Here is a 15,819-nt window from a genome sequence, read left to right as displayed (position 1 = left end):
CTAATTTACTGAACTACATTGAAATGACTGCTCTCTTACTTAGTTTATCTACCTGAGCACTACTGATATTCTAGTGCATTTTGTATCGGTGGTCTTGAAATTTACTCTGTTACATACCTGGCCTGCACAGTACTTTGCTTATGAATTATTGCATTTGATGTCTAGATTTATGCTCTAGTTTAAAGCATCTGCTTAAACTTCTGATTTGTGCTTAACAGTATGTATCTATACTTTTTGAATGCTATTATCTTTATATTTGGAGCTTTTCTCTCTCAGATTCTGCCAAAAAAGAGCTTCTGTCCAGTAAGATTAACCTGTTCAACAAAAGCAGTAAATAAATAAATAGATAAATATTCCTATCTAGTGGCCTTAACGAGTTTCATAAAAGTGCTTTGCCCCTGCTGGCGCAATCAAGAAATCCACCTCATTTAATTACCAATTATTTTTTCCGGCCTCTCAATTAATGCATAGACATTAGCATATGTATGATGGGAAATTCTCAGATAAAAAAAAACTTTAAAATGGGAGAAAAAATTGTATGGGTCATATACAAAATTACTCCATGATTCAGATACAGAACAGTACGCAGATGTGCAGGACCTTACATATGGTATTAAGAGGAGTTAAGCTGAATATGAGTTGAAGGTGGCTAAATCTTCAAATGATAATCACAAGACTTTTTTCAACTACAAGAGGAGTATTAAAAGTCATACCCAGTACTGCAATGAACTTAAAGTGAAACTACAGCTAATGTCCTGGATGTCAAATTTATTTCAAACTTTTCCATCCCTTTCTCACCCTGATGTCACCTCACCTGAATCTTTTAACATTGCTCCTCCAGTTATCACTATGGACCAGATCCTAGAAGCTTTTCAGAAGCTAAAAATAACAGCCCCGTGAGCCCAGATAATATACTAGGCTGCCTTGTTGTCAGCACAAACTAGGCCATTGCTGAAACTCTCCTTAGGTTTTTTAACTGCAGCCTCACCACAGGATATGTGCCTGAGCTCTGGTGAACAGTAGTTGTGGTGCCTCTATCTAAGGGCAGTGTTATAATTTACTCAGGCAATTGTCATCCCATTAGCCACACTAGAATTATCTGTAAAATTATGGAGTAGATTTTAATCAATCCCAATAGCAGTGAAGTTGGTAACTTAGTAATACTCGGTGTGGTTTTGTGGAAGGTAGGTCTTGCTTGATTCAATTTACATTTTTGAGGGTGAGACTGATGTCCTTGATGGACTCATTCTGTCCATGCTGCACTTCTCAACCTTGCCAAGGCACTGAATATGATTCTTCATGCAGGAATTGTTGATAAACTTACTAAATTATTAACCCATATATTACTCATTGGATTGCCAAGTGACTTTTTCATTCTATACATGAGGTGAGAGTTGGTGGTACTTTCAAATTTAACAGATTATTCACTTGTGGAGTTCCTCAAGGCTCTGATCTGCATCTCCTTTTCTTTGGAATTTACTTCTATGATGTGAAGACTGATCTCCAAGGTGTGCAAACTGGGTGCCATCATTGTCTCTTGCACAATCCCTTACCTTTTCCAAGAAAGATTAAATAAAGTTAGCACCTGGTTTTCTGACCATGGCCTCAGACCTAATGTAAAAAATATAGTGTAGTCACATTTGAGAAGTAAATCTTTTATACTAATTGTGATATAAATGGAATCTTATTTAAGGTTGATTCACTTGTTAGAACATAGCTCTCAAATGTCCAGATTTTTGCCTCACATTTTTGGCCTGTTCCTTATAAAAGGTGTGCTTTTTTTCTGGCAAATCACTGAGGGCTGAAGTCAATAAATTATGACAAACATTTAAGTTCCAGACTCCATAGTATCCAGGAAATGCATGCTAACACTAAACATTTTATTCTAGCGTTTTCTACATTTATAAGAGCAATATTTAAAATGTGTCCTTCTTTTTGGGTCTTTGTGCCCCCATTATTTTTAGTTTTGCACATATTTCTTGTGCAGAAAGGTTGAGAGGTATGTGTTAGAGATTTAAGCACTTTCATCAAGAACTAACTGTCCTTTAATCATTAAGTATCAGTTAAAGTGAGGAAATTTTTTTTCATTGCCCTGTTAATTAACATATATATAGCTTCAAGATCCAAAGGACTCTTAGTCCCCTAACATTCCTTACTTAATAGGACCAATCATTACATATAATGCTTGAGACGTATGTCTGTTACCAAATATATCTGCCAGTGTGAATGATGTTAATATTTCCTAACCAAGAGAATCAAAATGCTAGGCTCCTTTAGTGATCTGGATATAATAAAAAGTCTTTCAGTTTTTTTTTCTGCCTTGTACAGGCTTCTTGGAAATTTATGTCTTGCCTTTTGGGCTATGAAAGACCCATTTTGATAGATCTTTGATATTTAAGAAACTCTTGTAATGTTATCAACACTGTCCAAAATTCTCACCTGACATTATAAGATAAACATGACTTCTTAACGGGATAAGCTCATTATGCAAAAGAATTTCCACCTGTCAGCAAAATTCCCTTGCTTGTTAAATAGTACAGCATCTCAGCCTTCATCAGATTATGTACTGCTGCTTGGATAGTTTCATGTAAGTTTACCTCAGGGATTAGTAATACGGTCCTTTTCAAGAAGCGATGTAAATGTACTGCGGATACTTCCTGTGGTGCATAGCTAGGCTACCAGCCTTCCTCTCGAGATTTTCTCTGTGACTTTCCCTTTTATTGCTAAGCTAGTTGGTGTGTATTTCCTTGGTCGTTTCTCACCCCCACCTTGTACTAGGGTGTCACACTTTGTCTTCCATCTCTTTGATGCTTCTGCACTAACCAGTCATCTGTTGAAGATCTAGTGCAAGAGGTCTGTCAAAATGGCGGTCAGATTTCTAAGGTCTCTGGGAGGCAGCTTATCTTGTCCTTGTTCTTTATCCTTCCTAAAGACATTTATTTTCCTCTTAAACTCTTCCTTCTCTGTTGCAGTGTCCTGATGTTCTCCTATCTGTTTTACCTCCCTCCTAACATGAAACTCCCTTCTTGTTTTCTTTATGAAGACTGAAAGTACTTGTTTAATACCTCTGCTTTTTCTCAGTATTTTGTGGTCTCCCTCCCACAGCCTGGCCAGTTCTATCAGTCTCTTCCATCTTCCTGTTATTAACCTAAAAGGCTCTTTCTTTCTTGATCCTATCTTTCAACATTTGCCTTGACTGCACTCACAGTCTTTGTTGCCCGCATCTTGCTTTTCACCTGTTGTAGTGCCCATTTTATGTCCTAATTCTATATAGCCACATTAATTTTCTTCTCTTTTTTGGCTCTTTCTCACGCCCTTTTCTATAGTCCTGAGTATTCCACCTCGGACTCATTCTTATAGCATGTTTACTCCTTCCCTCAGTTTGCCCGTCTCCTACCTCAACCTCATTTACATCACATTACAGGTTAATTCTTTCTTCTAAAATTGCACACCATAATTGTTATTTTTTTATTCTTACCCTTCTGTATGCTGCTAAGACTTCCGTGGTTGCCTCACAGCAAGAGGCACTCCCGTTCGATTCTCGGCTTGGGTTGTGAGTGCCTTCTGTGTGGAGTCTGCATGTCTTCCCCATGGTCGAGTGGGCGTTCGAAAGACATGCGTTGAATGGGCGTACCTTCGTTGAAGGTTGGGCATCGGGCTGGCAACTCAACACCATAAAAACCAACTGCCAATCATAAGCGGACCGGAGTTCCGCTGTGGCAACCCCTAACCGGGAAAAGCCAAAAGACAAACAACAACCCTTCTGTATACTGCTAACCACACAATAACATAATCAATTTTGGCTAATGATGCCTTAACCTGAGCATCCATGGCAGCTCTCTGGGTTTGTTTTACATTAGATTAGTGCTGCACCTTTGGTGCTCAAGGCACTCTGCTTCTTCTTGGGTCTCAGTGTCCACCTCAAAGCATGATGATATCTGGTGACAAAGGATGATAAGCTGTTAGTATTGTACTTTCTTAATTATACAGTAACTATGCAATTTCAGGACACCTGATTGACTAAATAACTCAAAAATACTGTAAATATATTACTTACCAACCTCAGTGTATTTAGATTAGCCAAGAAAAACAGTAACATGTTATTGTTATTGGAAATAAGCTGTGTGATATCAATTATGCACTCCTTGGTTGTATCATATTGTGCACTAACATCAGTACTGTGATGTCATTGCTGGTACTGTGATGTCATTGCTGCTACTGTGGCCAAAAGGGACAAATTTTATTTTTATTTATTTTACATTTGTTTGCCGGGAAAGTCTGACTGGACACATGTCACTTTTTCAGAAGAGGTCCGGGGAGAAAAGCTCCAGAAATAAAACACATAAAATACATAGAAGAACCACTCAAGAACAAAGCACAATGTTGAAGTATACAAATATATACATATGACTATGTACATTTAAAAGAGAGAGTTAAAAGAAATCTCAGAGTGGCCATAGTTCAATTAGAACACTTAGTTGCTGCCAGCAACCACCCTGTGCATGCGACTTTAGGTATGCCAAATGGCAGTTGGTGGATGCTTAAACATGCAGTCTAACAAAACTGCACTTATGAAAAAAAACACAAATATGTGAGGACTTTCTGCCTAGCTGAAGTCCACTGCTACCAGAAGGAGTCTGTGATACATCCAAAGGACCTTCTTTTAGACTCCAATCCCTCTTTGAATTGCCAGTAAAATTACATAGTACATTTCCAGAAGAAAGAAGTTGTTTCCTGAATGGTGAAGAGACAGTATACAAAGAGACCTAAAATGGAGAAAAACGCTACTTGCAGCACAATCAGAGATAAAAAAAATAATAATAATAATAAACATTATTGACTGGTATTTTGCTCACTAACCAGCCTGTAAATTTGTACTGTACCTGTATGAATACAGTGGTGAGCTACCAATGAAACTCACTCAGTATGTTTAGAAAACCCTCAGCTGTTACAGTATAATGTTACTGCTTTTGCTTTTGGTCATGCGTTCACCAAGTAAAATATCTCAAAAAGCAGAGGTGGGTTGAGGCTTGTGGAGTGCAGATTGGAAAAGAAAGCAGCATAGCCTGTAAGGCAGAGTCAAGGTCCTATTCGCCTCTTTTCATATGCCTTTTGTATATTGTAAGAAATGCTTGTAGAAAATATCCAGTTAAGGTTGACTTTACCTATGAAAATTATGCACACCCTCTTAATATTAAATAGATTTGAGGCTTCCTCTTGTTGCATTTCCTACATGGGTATGAATCAGTTATGTTAATCATTTGCACATGGGAATTATTCTGTGTGTGGTCTAGGTTTTACTTAGAATTATGATGTTCTGCGATATCAGCTTGTTAAAAAATAAACATACTACAGTGATAAGTGTCCTTTCTTTGTCATAGACATAATTATCTTTTAAAACTGATTCCTATTAAAAGTGCAGTCTGTGCCATGCCACACTGTCTATGGGCAAACTGCAAACTAAATGGGAGCAAAAATAAAGCAAACAGCAACCAAAGGATGCTGAGATAACCAAAAACAGAAGTATACAGCAACTAATCAAAGCGACCACCACGGCTACTGGCATAAACTTTTAATAAATGAAAAAATATAAAACGGTAGGATAAGCGCTTTCACACAGTGCTTCTTCAGATCCACATACAAAATTAAAGTACAACATCTTAATATATGAGCTAATGCATCAAGGAACCAATCAATACAGCAATAAACAACCAATCAAACAAAGGCAATTCAAACAAGAGCAGTTAATTCAGTAGCGTAGCACCCTTTTCTTTAATGCTGGCTAAATGAGACACATGAAACACTAATTACACAAAAATGTACAGAGCATGTAAAACTTAGCTCACTCGCCAAATTACACCGTATTGTTCTTAAATGCAAAGGTCAGGCACAAGTTAGTTTCTCACAACAAGTGCATTGTATCACAGGGCGAACATGACATAGTGTGGTGTAAATAAATATGTTTACTTCCTTCATCTTTCTTTGCTTGAAAAATTTTAAAATAACTTTTCAGGTAATGTGTCGAAACTGTATTCATTAACTTCACTGTGTTAACGAGTGGTGTATGTGTAAAGCAAGTTGGGAAAATGAAGGGTAACAAGAGATCGAGAGTGGAGTTAATGTAAATAAACAGTGAGCACTTTTCTTGCTCTGACCGCTTCTGTCATATTTTGTGTTGCAGAGGAGTGTGGGCCTGGCAGAAAAACTGGACTGCAGCAGCGAGCTGATGATGATGGCAGAGATGAAGATGATGGTAGAGATGTGCTTGATAATTCAGAGACACAGCGTTACCTGCTGGTAAACATGACCCCAGAAATGTCACCTTTTGTATTTAGCACTTCAGACTCTGCTGTGTCTTTTTTTTTTTCTTTTTTCTCCTAATGGCCTCTTCATTCCTTTTAAGAATAATATGCTATCAGAACAAAGTAAACCTACTTTTTTCCTATTTACTTGACATAGAACTGCTCAGATACTTCTTTAATTAGGGTGTTGAAGAGAACACCTCTCAAATTGGCTTTGCTCGAACACTGGCTTGCCAAGTTTTTCTGCAATCTGGGTTTTGAGAACAAAACCAACCTCCTAAGAATGAGTTTAACTACAACACAAGCTTGCAAGAATATTCTGTCTGACATATCTATAATGAAAATATAACGTGTTTATTCTTTAAATGATTACAAACATTCTTTCCAAAGCATGAATAATGCTAACCTAATCAGGAAATCTTGAAAAAATGTGAAATGCTAACATTCCACTTTAATAACATGACCTCCACTTGCCATGTTACTATTGTCTTATATCCGTCTGCTTGTCTGCTGATGCCATACCTCTCAACCTGTTAGGCGAAGAAATCTGGACAAGGACTAAAATAATGGGGGAACAAAGGCCCAAAATGGCGAATGGTTTTAAATATCGCTCTTATAAACTTAGAAAGTTGCAAGAATGACAGGTTTATTGTCAGCACACATTTTCTGAAGGATATGAAACTTGAAACCCAAACGTATGTGATTATTTAGTGGCTTCATTCCTCAGTGATTTTCCAGAAAAAACACAAATTTTATGAGGAACAGGACAAAAATATGAGGCAAAAAAATGGACATTCTGCAAATATCTTGACAGTTTGGAGGTATGGCTGATCTAGTCTTAAAACCAGAAATAATGTTCCAGCACATTATATTGTTCGATCTTCTATGAGTGTATTATGCAACATGTAGTACAGATCATAAGGACTGAATAATGATTTGTGCTTTTGTAAGCTAAAGGTAACTGTCAGTTGGGTTTAAACAACAATAATGTAATACTTAGAAAAAAAGTGTGGCTCTTGAGGTTATGAAGTAACTGATAGAAAGTAGCCATAAGGAATTCACATTAAAATAACTGCCTGTACAACCGTTTCAGTGGTTTTTGCTAGAGGATATGACCAATCTTAATTTTGACTATGGACATCCATAACACAGGATTTATAAAGTTCATGTTATACTAGGGTTGATAAGAAACATGTACAAGCAGCTGGTCATGAAACAAACTCAGCAGAAGGTGGAGCTGGACATTTTGCCCCAAATCTATGCAGTATAATGGGTAACAGATGAGTATTCTTTGGTCCTTGGAAAAGGACGATTTGAAGTTCCAGCAGTACAGAGCTGGATCCAGTACAGAGTGCCCTACGTGGTTACCTAGGGCCCATGTTAACTGGGGAGGGGGCCCGGGATTTCATAACAAAATGCCCTGTAAGTAAAACCAGTGCAAGTAAAACAGTACCAGCATTAGGACCTTGGAGGTGACTTTTCATAGCACAGCAAGCCCCAGAAACCTCAGTATTAGGGCAACTTCCATAATGCAAGCTCCCATTGAAAAAATTGTAGGTGATTTAAGTATTACATCTAAATGGTATTGTAATGGAGCAATGAAAGAGCACAAAATACAGAGCAGCAGCAGCCAAGCTTGATTGGAGCCATAAGTAGTGTGTGTGTGTGTGTGTGTGTGTGTGTGTGTGTGTGTGTGTGTGTGTGTGTGTGTGTGTGTGTGTGTGTGTGTGTGTGTGTGTGTGTGTGTGTGTGTGTGTGTGTGTGTGTGTGTGTGTGTGTGTGTGTGTGTATGTATGTATGTGATGTGTCAGTTGGAAGTACTGTTTAGTTAAGTGACTTTGCTCAGAGTCAAACCCTGATCTCATTGATTGCTAAGTAAGTAAAACTTAAACCTCCACACATACTGCCAGGTCTCCTTTAATTTTATTTCTTTTTATCTTTTTTTTTTTTTTTTGCAAATCACTGAGAATTACATGTTAGTATCAGTCATAGAGTTTCATAGTTGTATTATTCAGTGTCTGGGGCAATGTATAGGCGTCATACTTTTGGTGCAGAAGCCTGTGGGTTCTCTTCCTGCACCAGGTAGATTGATTACATATGCACACACCAATTTTTTTTTTAAATGTAATGTAGGCAATTTGTTCTTCATGGGCAGCAGGCACCGAATTTGTAGATGAAGCACTGAAAAGCACAGTTGTTTGCCCGCAGCAACTACTTCATTAGTCACAGTTCCAGTTAATATGGAATTATTCAGATGACCTTTACTTCTGCAGAGATTGTGCTTATTGACCTATATAGGTGGTGGATTATAATAACAGTTTGAGTGGCCTTTTATGGTCAAAATGTTCTGAAATGGTAGTTTTTGTCATTACTGGTTCCACCGCTATACTCTTTTAACAATTGATGTATTAAAACAAATGAACCATAAAATCACAAAATGGCTACCACGGCAGTAGGTATAAAACTTTAATAAAGCAATAAAACATTGAATGGAACAGATGAGAGCTTTTGCGTTTTTAAGAAACTCTTTGTCAGATCTAAACCAAGTTAAAACAATTTAATATTTAAATAAAAGAACAACCAATCAAAAGATATGAGGTAAAACCAAGATACGAGGTGAAGCCATGGTAATTAAGACCTTAATTTCCTCCCTTTTAATACTGGTTTTAAAGATAAACATCCATTCAAACCTGGATACTTATCAGCTTGCAATCTAAGTATCAATTGCATTTCAGCAACTTCTGTTGAATTAATCAAGTCGCCCTCTACTATTCATTTTAATATTTTGTAATGCTTTAAAAGAGAAAGTATTCCCCTTATTTTTCATGGCATGTCTAGCCAGAGCATTTCTAGGGTTAAAAGTTTTTAGATCATATAAATGCCTCATAATTCTATCCTTCAACATTTTACTTGTTTTACCTACATAAAAACATATGCAGGAATTACAGGTGGCCAAATATACTACATTCTCAGTTTTGCACTCAACATATTGCTAGAGTTTGAACACATAGTTATATATAGGATGCTGAAAGAATTGCTGCTTAGATATGGTATGACATACTTGACAGGAATGGCATGCATAAGTTCCAACTTTGATGTGAACCCTCAAATTCAAAGGTTTTCTATTCAGATCACATAGTTGTCTCTTTAGATTCAAACTATTCTTAAAGAGAAAGGTAGGAGAATGACCAGCAGCTACCTTATGGTCCATTGTTAAGATTTTCTAGCTTCTAAGGATAATATCACATATGGGACCTACATCATTGGTAAATTTAACTGCAAACCTACGTTTAGATGTGCAATTTCTATGTATAGCACTTCTAGATCAGTGATTTTTATCACCTGAAGAGAAAAAAACTGTTTACCAGTAGTTCCCCTTCTTCTCTCTCTTTCTCTGGAGTATCCATGTCATAACCACATTGTAAAAATTGCTCAGTCAAAGAATCTAATGTGACACAGAGTTCATCAAAATCTGTACAGAGGCTAGAAGCTCTCAAAAATTGTCTCCTGACTATATTGGGATATAGATGTCGAGGGTGCATACTTTCCCTAACCAATAGACTATTTCTCCAACAATGTTTACGTTATAGAGAGGTGTTAATACTACCCTTCCCAGCCATACATAGGTGTACATCTAAAAAGTCTATATTCTCACTGGACATATGCACAGTGAATTTCAAAAAAGTAGTCATAGTCTCTAAAAATGAAACAAAGGCATAGATACCATCCTTTGTGCCTATCCATAGCATAAACACGTCATCAACAAAATGATAAAATGTAATACTATTACAATAGTGTTCAGCTCCCAAAACAAACTTCTCCTCCCATCCACTCATCCCAAGATTGGGATATGAATTAGCATAGTATGTGCCCACCCCAGCTGCAAATAAACATCGTCTGTATATACAAATAAATTATTCTGAAGAATCAATTCTAATAATGTACAAATCAACAAAACAGTGTTCCGTGAGTAGTCAGTTCGATTAATAAATATCTGCCTCACCATATCTATTCCATAATTGTTGGGAATAGCTGTAAACAATTTCTGTACATTCACAGTCACAAAGAAACGATTAGTCAAACCATGAGTGGTGTCCACATAATCATGTAAATCATGTAAAAAATGTGATGTATCATTCAAAACAGTATATAAATTTGCAAACACAGGTTTCAGTTTATGTTCAATAAACATTGATAATGATTCAGTGACCCATCCAGCTCCTGCAATGATGGGTCTCAAAGGAGGGGTAGAAAGGTTTTTATGTATCTTGAGTAACCCCCTTAATTATGACCATGATCGGATGTTGAACATATAAGAAGTCATACAGATTTTTGTCTATCAAGTCAGTCAGTAACAAATCATATATGACATCATGCACATTCTGTATTATCTGTTGAACTCTAGGTCTAGTGATCTTAGTATAAATCTTGTTATCACTTAACATATTCATCATACTTCGATGGTAATAAGTCCTGTTCATGACCACAGTAGCTCCCCCCCTTGTCGGCAGGTTTAATACAAATGGCATGGTTCTCTTTCAAAGCTACTAAATATGGTTTCATCACAACTTACATTGTAAAAACACTTGCCATGTGGTGCATTTAAATATTCACATATCTCATTTTCACATGCAAAAACTCTAAACATACTGCTCCTTTCTACCCCTTTGGGAACTCATTTACTCCAGGGAACTGCCACATTGACAATACACCCCTAAGAGTTCACACAGTTGTTCAGGATTTGGGAACTTATCTGGACAGACACCTAACTTTTGACCAACATGTGTCTACTGTGAGAAAGGCCTTCTGTACTGCACAAGTTATAAACAAAGGGAGTGTGTGTGTCTAGAACTAGGGATGTCATTGTTCTCCTTTACTCAGCCCTCATTTGACCAATATAATGCCCCCCTTTGGTATGTATCTGACCAGGAACATACAACCACTGCAATGCTCACAGAGATACTTTACTAAAAAGATACAAGGCCTAAACAACATGTCCTACAAAGCCCTGTCACTATACTAGGTATCCTACAGACTGCTAAGGGGTGACCTGAATTTGGCATACAGGGTGTCCTCTGACCAATTATTGATGGATTTACTGCACATCAGCAAATCAAGTGGCATCAGAAATACTTGTTCTAGTGATCTAACCCCCTTCTGCAACATTAGCAGGTATATCTTGTAGAGAATATCACTGTCGTGGAGCAGACTTCCCAGCCATATAAAACAAAGTTCATCCCTGTCCATGTTCAAGTGCATCTTAGACCTTGGATAGGAAACAGAAAAGTTACCCCAGGATTGCCCCTGTACTACTAATGGACAGAGGAAGCACCTTGATGTTTATCCCAGGGATAGGCCCCCTCCACTTATCTGTGGTGTGATCCCAGTTATTCTAATAAGAGGCAATATACAATTCTTGCTCATGGGATGGGTAAGTCCAATCTGTAACCAAATGGAATAGGTTATTTTGAGCACAAAAGAGAAATTGGCCATATTTACCATGGCCCACAAAGGCAGCTTGACTAGTACTTACTTATGAGCAATAACTGATTAACCTGGATAGTGCAACAGATAAGTAGAGCATGTGACGGTAAGTAATTTTAGAACATCTCAGTAAAAGATTACAGTGTGTTCAGACTACTATTTGTATACTTACAAAAATATGAATAAATTAAAAAATGGGAGGTGAAGGAAGGCTGAGGAAAAAGTAAGTGGTTGAACACATTTAGTAAACGTGTACAGGCAGATAAGAATTGTGCGATAGAGTGACTTTTAACAGATGTGCAAGATGTGTTGTGTCCTATTTGCAAGCATTTAGATTTTGTTAGGATGAATATGTTAGATTTCCACTCTGTTCTTAATGCTGAATAAAAGGTAATTTCTTTGAGATAAACCAAAAAACAAGCACTACAGTGAAACAGCACTCAGTGGATTCCTTCATAGTGAATTTGATTTTTGAGGCACGGATCATTCTGTTCATGCTCAGACTGATTGCCTCGACTATGGCAGCTTGTTACCTGCTTTGTTCCCTAGCCACCCTAAATTCCTCAGCCATCCCCAATCTCTGCAATTTAAACATTTCCTGACATATTCACTAATACCAGACAGCTCCCAATTAAGGAGCAACACATTATCACTAACAGCCAAACCCCTTCCACATGTCCCTCTAAACATGAAAAATACTGTACTTCTCTTTCCCTGAAAGGACATACTTCCAGATCAACTCACTTATATCCAAACCAGCTGCAAAAGAACTTGGCAGCATCAATAAAATCTATCCCTCTCTCCCAACTTTCTGTTAATTGGCCCATCTATTTCCCAGCTGCTGCAGTCTAACTCTATTCAACTCTTTCTTTTCTACAGCATTCTCACTAGTTTGCTTCAACATCTTAACCTTGTTAATAATCTCAGCAGCAGAAAATCATCAGGTACCGCTATATACGTAGATCCCTACAAGGCAGCAAAAACAGTCAAAAGTAAAAAAAAACATGCAGAGAAATCCAAAAGAATGGCTTAAAAGCAAATAAAACTTCATTATACAAGTAGGTAAGCACTTTCACATCTCAAAGGGCACATCATCAGACCAAAAAAATATAACACAAACACACTGCTTAAATACACAACTTGAAAAAAATTAACTGCCAAAGCTATTTGAACAGGTTGCATGACTTCAGATGTAGTTTAAAGTTACAGTCTCATTCAGACCATAGCCTTTATCTGCCTGAAGCAAAATAATCCATCTTGTTTCACATTCCTCTGTTTTATTAGTAAGATCTCTCATTCTCATACTTTCTGAAATCAGCTGCAGCACTAAAAAAGTAAAAGTATAACCAGATCCTTGACAAGATATATATACTTAGCTAGTACATTATCCTACCTAATTTATGAATTTCACAAAGATGTTCAAGAATACATTCACGAAGGAACTGTAAGTCTTGTTCACATAAAAAAAAAAAAAAAAAAGGGCAGGCTTGGCACTTAGGTAAGTACACTAGGTCCTTACTCGTACAATCAGCATAAAAAGAAAAAGTATAAACTTTCTTGGTAGTAGGGTGATTAGAAAGTCTCTCCGGATCCATAGATTTACATGCACTGCAAGTTCTACAGTTATAGGTCCCTGCACATTGTGAATCAACACGCGAAGCATAGTTACTCCTTTAAGTATCTAACTGACCCCTTTGGTCCCTACTCTACATGGTCTTCCAAAGAAAAATAAGGAACCGAGAAGGCCATCTATGGGACCCATAATGTCAGAGAGGGGGTGGCTAACAGAGACGCTCTCTATATCTGTAGAGAAAATGTTAAGACTGGTTGTGGATAGACCCCTACCATACATACAAAGCTTGTTTAGCTGTGCACAAGTTAGGCCGGCCGTATTCACATCACTACTTGTCACTTTAGATGTGTGTGTTCTTTATTTACAGCTATACCTAATTCAGTTGGAATTGATTTTGCTAGAGTATTTCTTATGAACAACAGTGAGTATACTGAAGGACAGATCAGATCAGCGCTTACCTACCTGTATAATTAAAGTTATATTTGGCTTTTAAGCCATGCTTTTGGATTTCTCTACTTTTTTTACTTTTGTTAATAATCTCACCAATAAAATACAATGGCCAGTCCAATTGTTCAACAAGCAGTCAATTACCTCACAAAAACACTACCATCCTAACTGGCACCTACTTAATGCCAAAAGTAATAGAAACTAGTTAGACAACACCGATATTTTTCACACACCATCATAACAGGAATCACAGAATCTTGGGAAAAGAATTGCCACCCCAACATTCATCACTTCTTCCTTGGGTACAAATATATACACAATGTCTACCTAGGTAATAGGACAAGAGAGGTAAGCTTCTCCAAGGATGATGCCACAATATAAAAAAAACTAGTTGACTTTACCAACTGTCTTAGTTTTGGTGTCATTTAAAGGGGGTACAGTATTTGTCATCTTGGGATGATATGGTAGACAAATCACACTACTTTGCCATGGATGGTGTGCACCTGTCCCCTTTAGGCTTTTGTATATTGGCTAAAACCTTGTCCTCTCCCATAGTGTGTTTTTTAGGCCTTGCCAATCTGATAGACCTTCCAACATAGCAAAACTAGCACAAGAACATCTAAAGATGTTTGATCAATGCCAGGATTCTCAACCAGACACTCCACTACCTGCATTCTCTTCTCACCATGAAAAATGTTGACACTTGTGCATTTACTGAAACTTAGTTTAGAGCCATGGACAGCACCCCAGCAGTACAGGGCTATAATGTGTTCCACACATTTAGACCAGCTACTGCACAGGAAAGGGTAAAAAAGTGGTGGTGTCTCAATTTACATAAAAAACATGCACACCCCAATGCTGGTCAGTCAGTAAAATAAGCTTTTCCCTGTCCCAACTAAACTAGGTAAGTCCTATATCATATCCTTGTAAGCTATAGGTCCCCCTCCATCACCCAGGAAACCCATAATGCATACTTAAAAAAGTACTGGAGACCATATTCATGGGGGATTTTAACTACCACAGTAGTAACTGGAGATCCCCTAATGCATGCGTAAAGATTTCTGGAGTTTGTAAACACAAATACCCTGGACCAACTAGTCCATAATTATACTTGGAGCACAGACATCCTTAACCGAGTCATCAGAAACATGGCAGAACAGTACAACCTCTAGTTTGTTGTTCTCACTGGTCAGGTTAGACCATATAGCTTTCTTCTTTGAAGTAAAAATAAAACCTGGAACCCCAGCTATCCCTGGAACTTTTAGAAATTATTCTAAGGCAAACTTCCTAGTATTGTGACATCTTGGCAAAATTCCAAACCCCTCCCCCAGCCTGAGACCACTGCTACCTGTGTAGAATTGTTTATGGAAACCTTGTATAAATATGTTAACAGCTGTACAGAGACAGCTGGACACACCCATAACAAGTGCAAGACTAACTCAAAAAAACAAGCCACCCTGGTGGAATCCAAACATCTATTGGTTGTATAACAAAAAGAAGAAAATCATGGTGCATTAATAGCAAAGTAAAACAGCCCTCATTAATCTAAACAAGCAACTTTGGGGGCTTATCCAGTCTACCAAAGCTCTTTTTCAGCTCTGTCTGTAACGTCAAAGGCAGTACACAACAATGTACTGAATTAATTGTAATTAATTCACCTGCATTAAGTCAGAAGATCTGCTGGCTGAAAAATTTGACTCCAATTTTAACCACTCTACCCCTCAGACTTGCCTATCACGAAGTACCCACAACCATCAATCTCCCAACTGTCATGAGGGTGCAGGTCCTCAAGGCACTGTCAAAGGTTAAGAATGCTGCATCAATGGCCCCAGTAATATACTGTGATGCCTCATAGCATGAAACAAACTGTTGGTCCTACTATAACCACAGCCTCCAAACATGCTTTGTGCTGAATGAATGGAAGACAGCAATAATTAGCCCACTGCATAAGGGTAAAGCCTGACTAGTATAATATGTGTGTATATATGTACGATATATATATATATATATATA

The 15,819-nt window shown here is 37.6% G+C and overlaps 1 protein-coding gene across 2 annotated transcripts in view; it reads left to right on the top strand.

Annotated features, from left to right (window-relative positions):
- The window catches only part of MLPH (melanophilin), an 872,816-nt gene that overhangs the window by 452,627 nt on the left and 404,370 nt on the right, over positions 1–15,819 (top strand). For both annotated transcript variants that reach the window (XM_044060732.1, XM_044060731.1), the window contains exon 6: positions 6,182–6,297. In XM_044060732.1, the coding sequence (XP_043916667.1) occupies positions 6,182–6,297 (116 nt within the window). The remainder of the gene's footprint in view (positions 1–6,181; positions 6,298–15,819) is intronic.

Source organism: Protopterus annectens, chromosome 2.part0 (genome assembly GCF_019279795.1).
Source record: "Protopterus annectens isolate FY-2018-M chromosome 2.part0, PAN1.0, whole genome shotgun sequence".
NCBI classification, from domain to species: Eukaryota; Metazoa; Chordata; order Ceratodontiformes; family Protopteridae; genus Protopterus; species Protopterus annectens.
The sequence above is the reverse complement of the archived record's forward strand: the minus strand, read 5'-3'. Positions and strand labels throughout refer to the sequence as shown.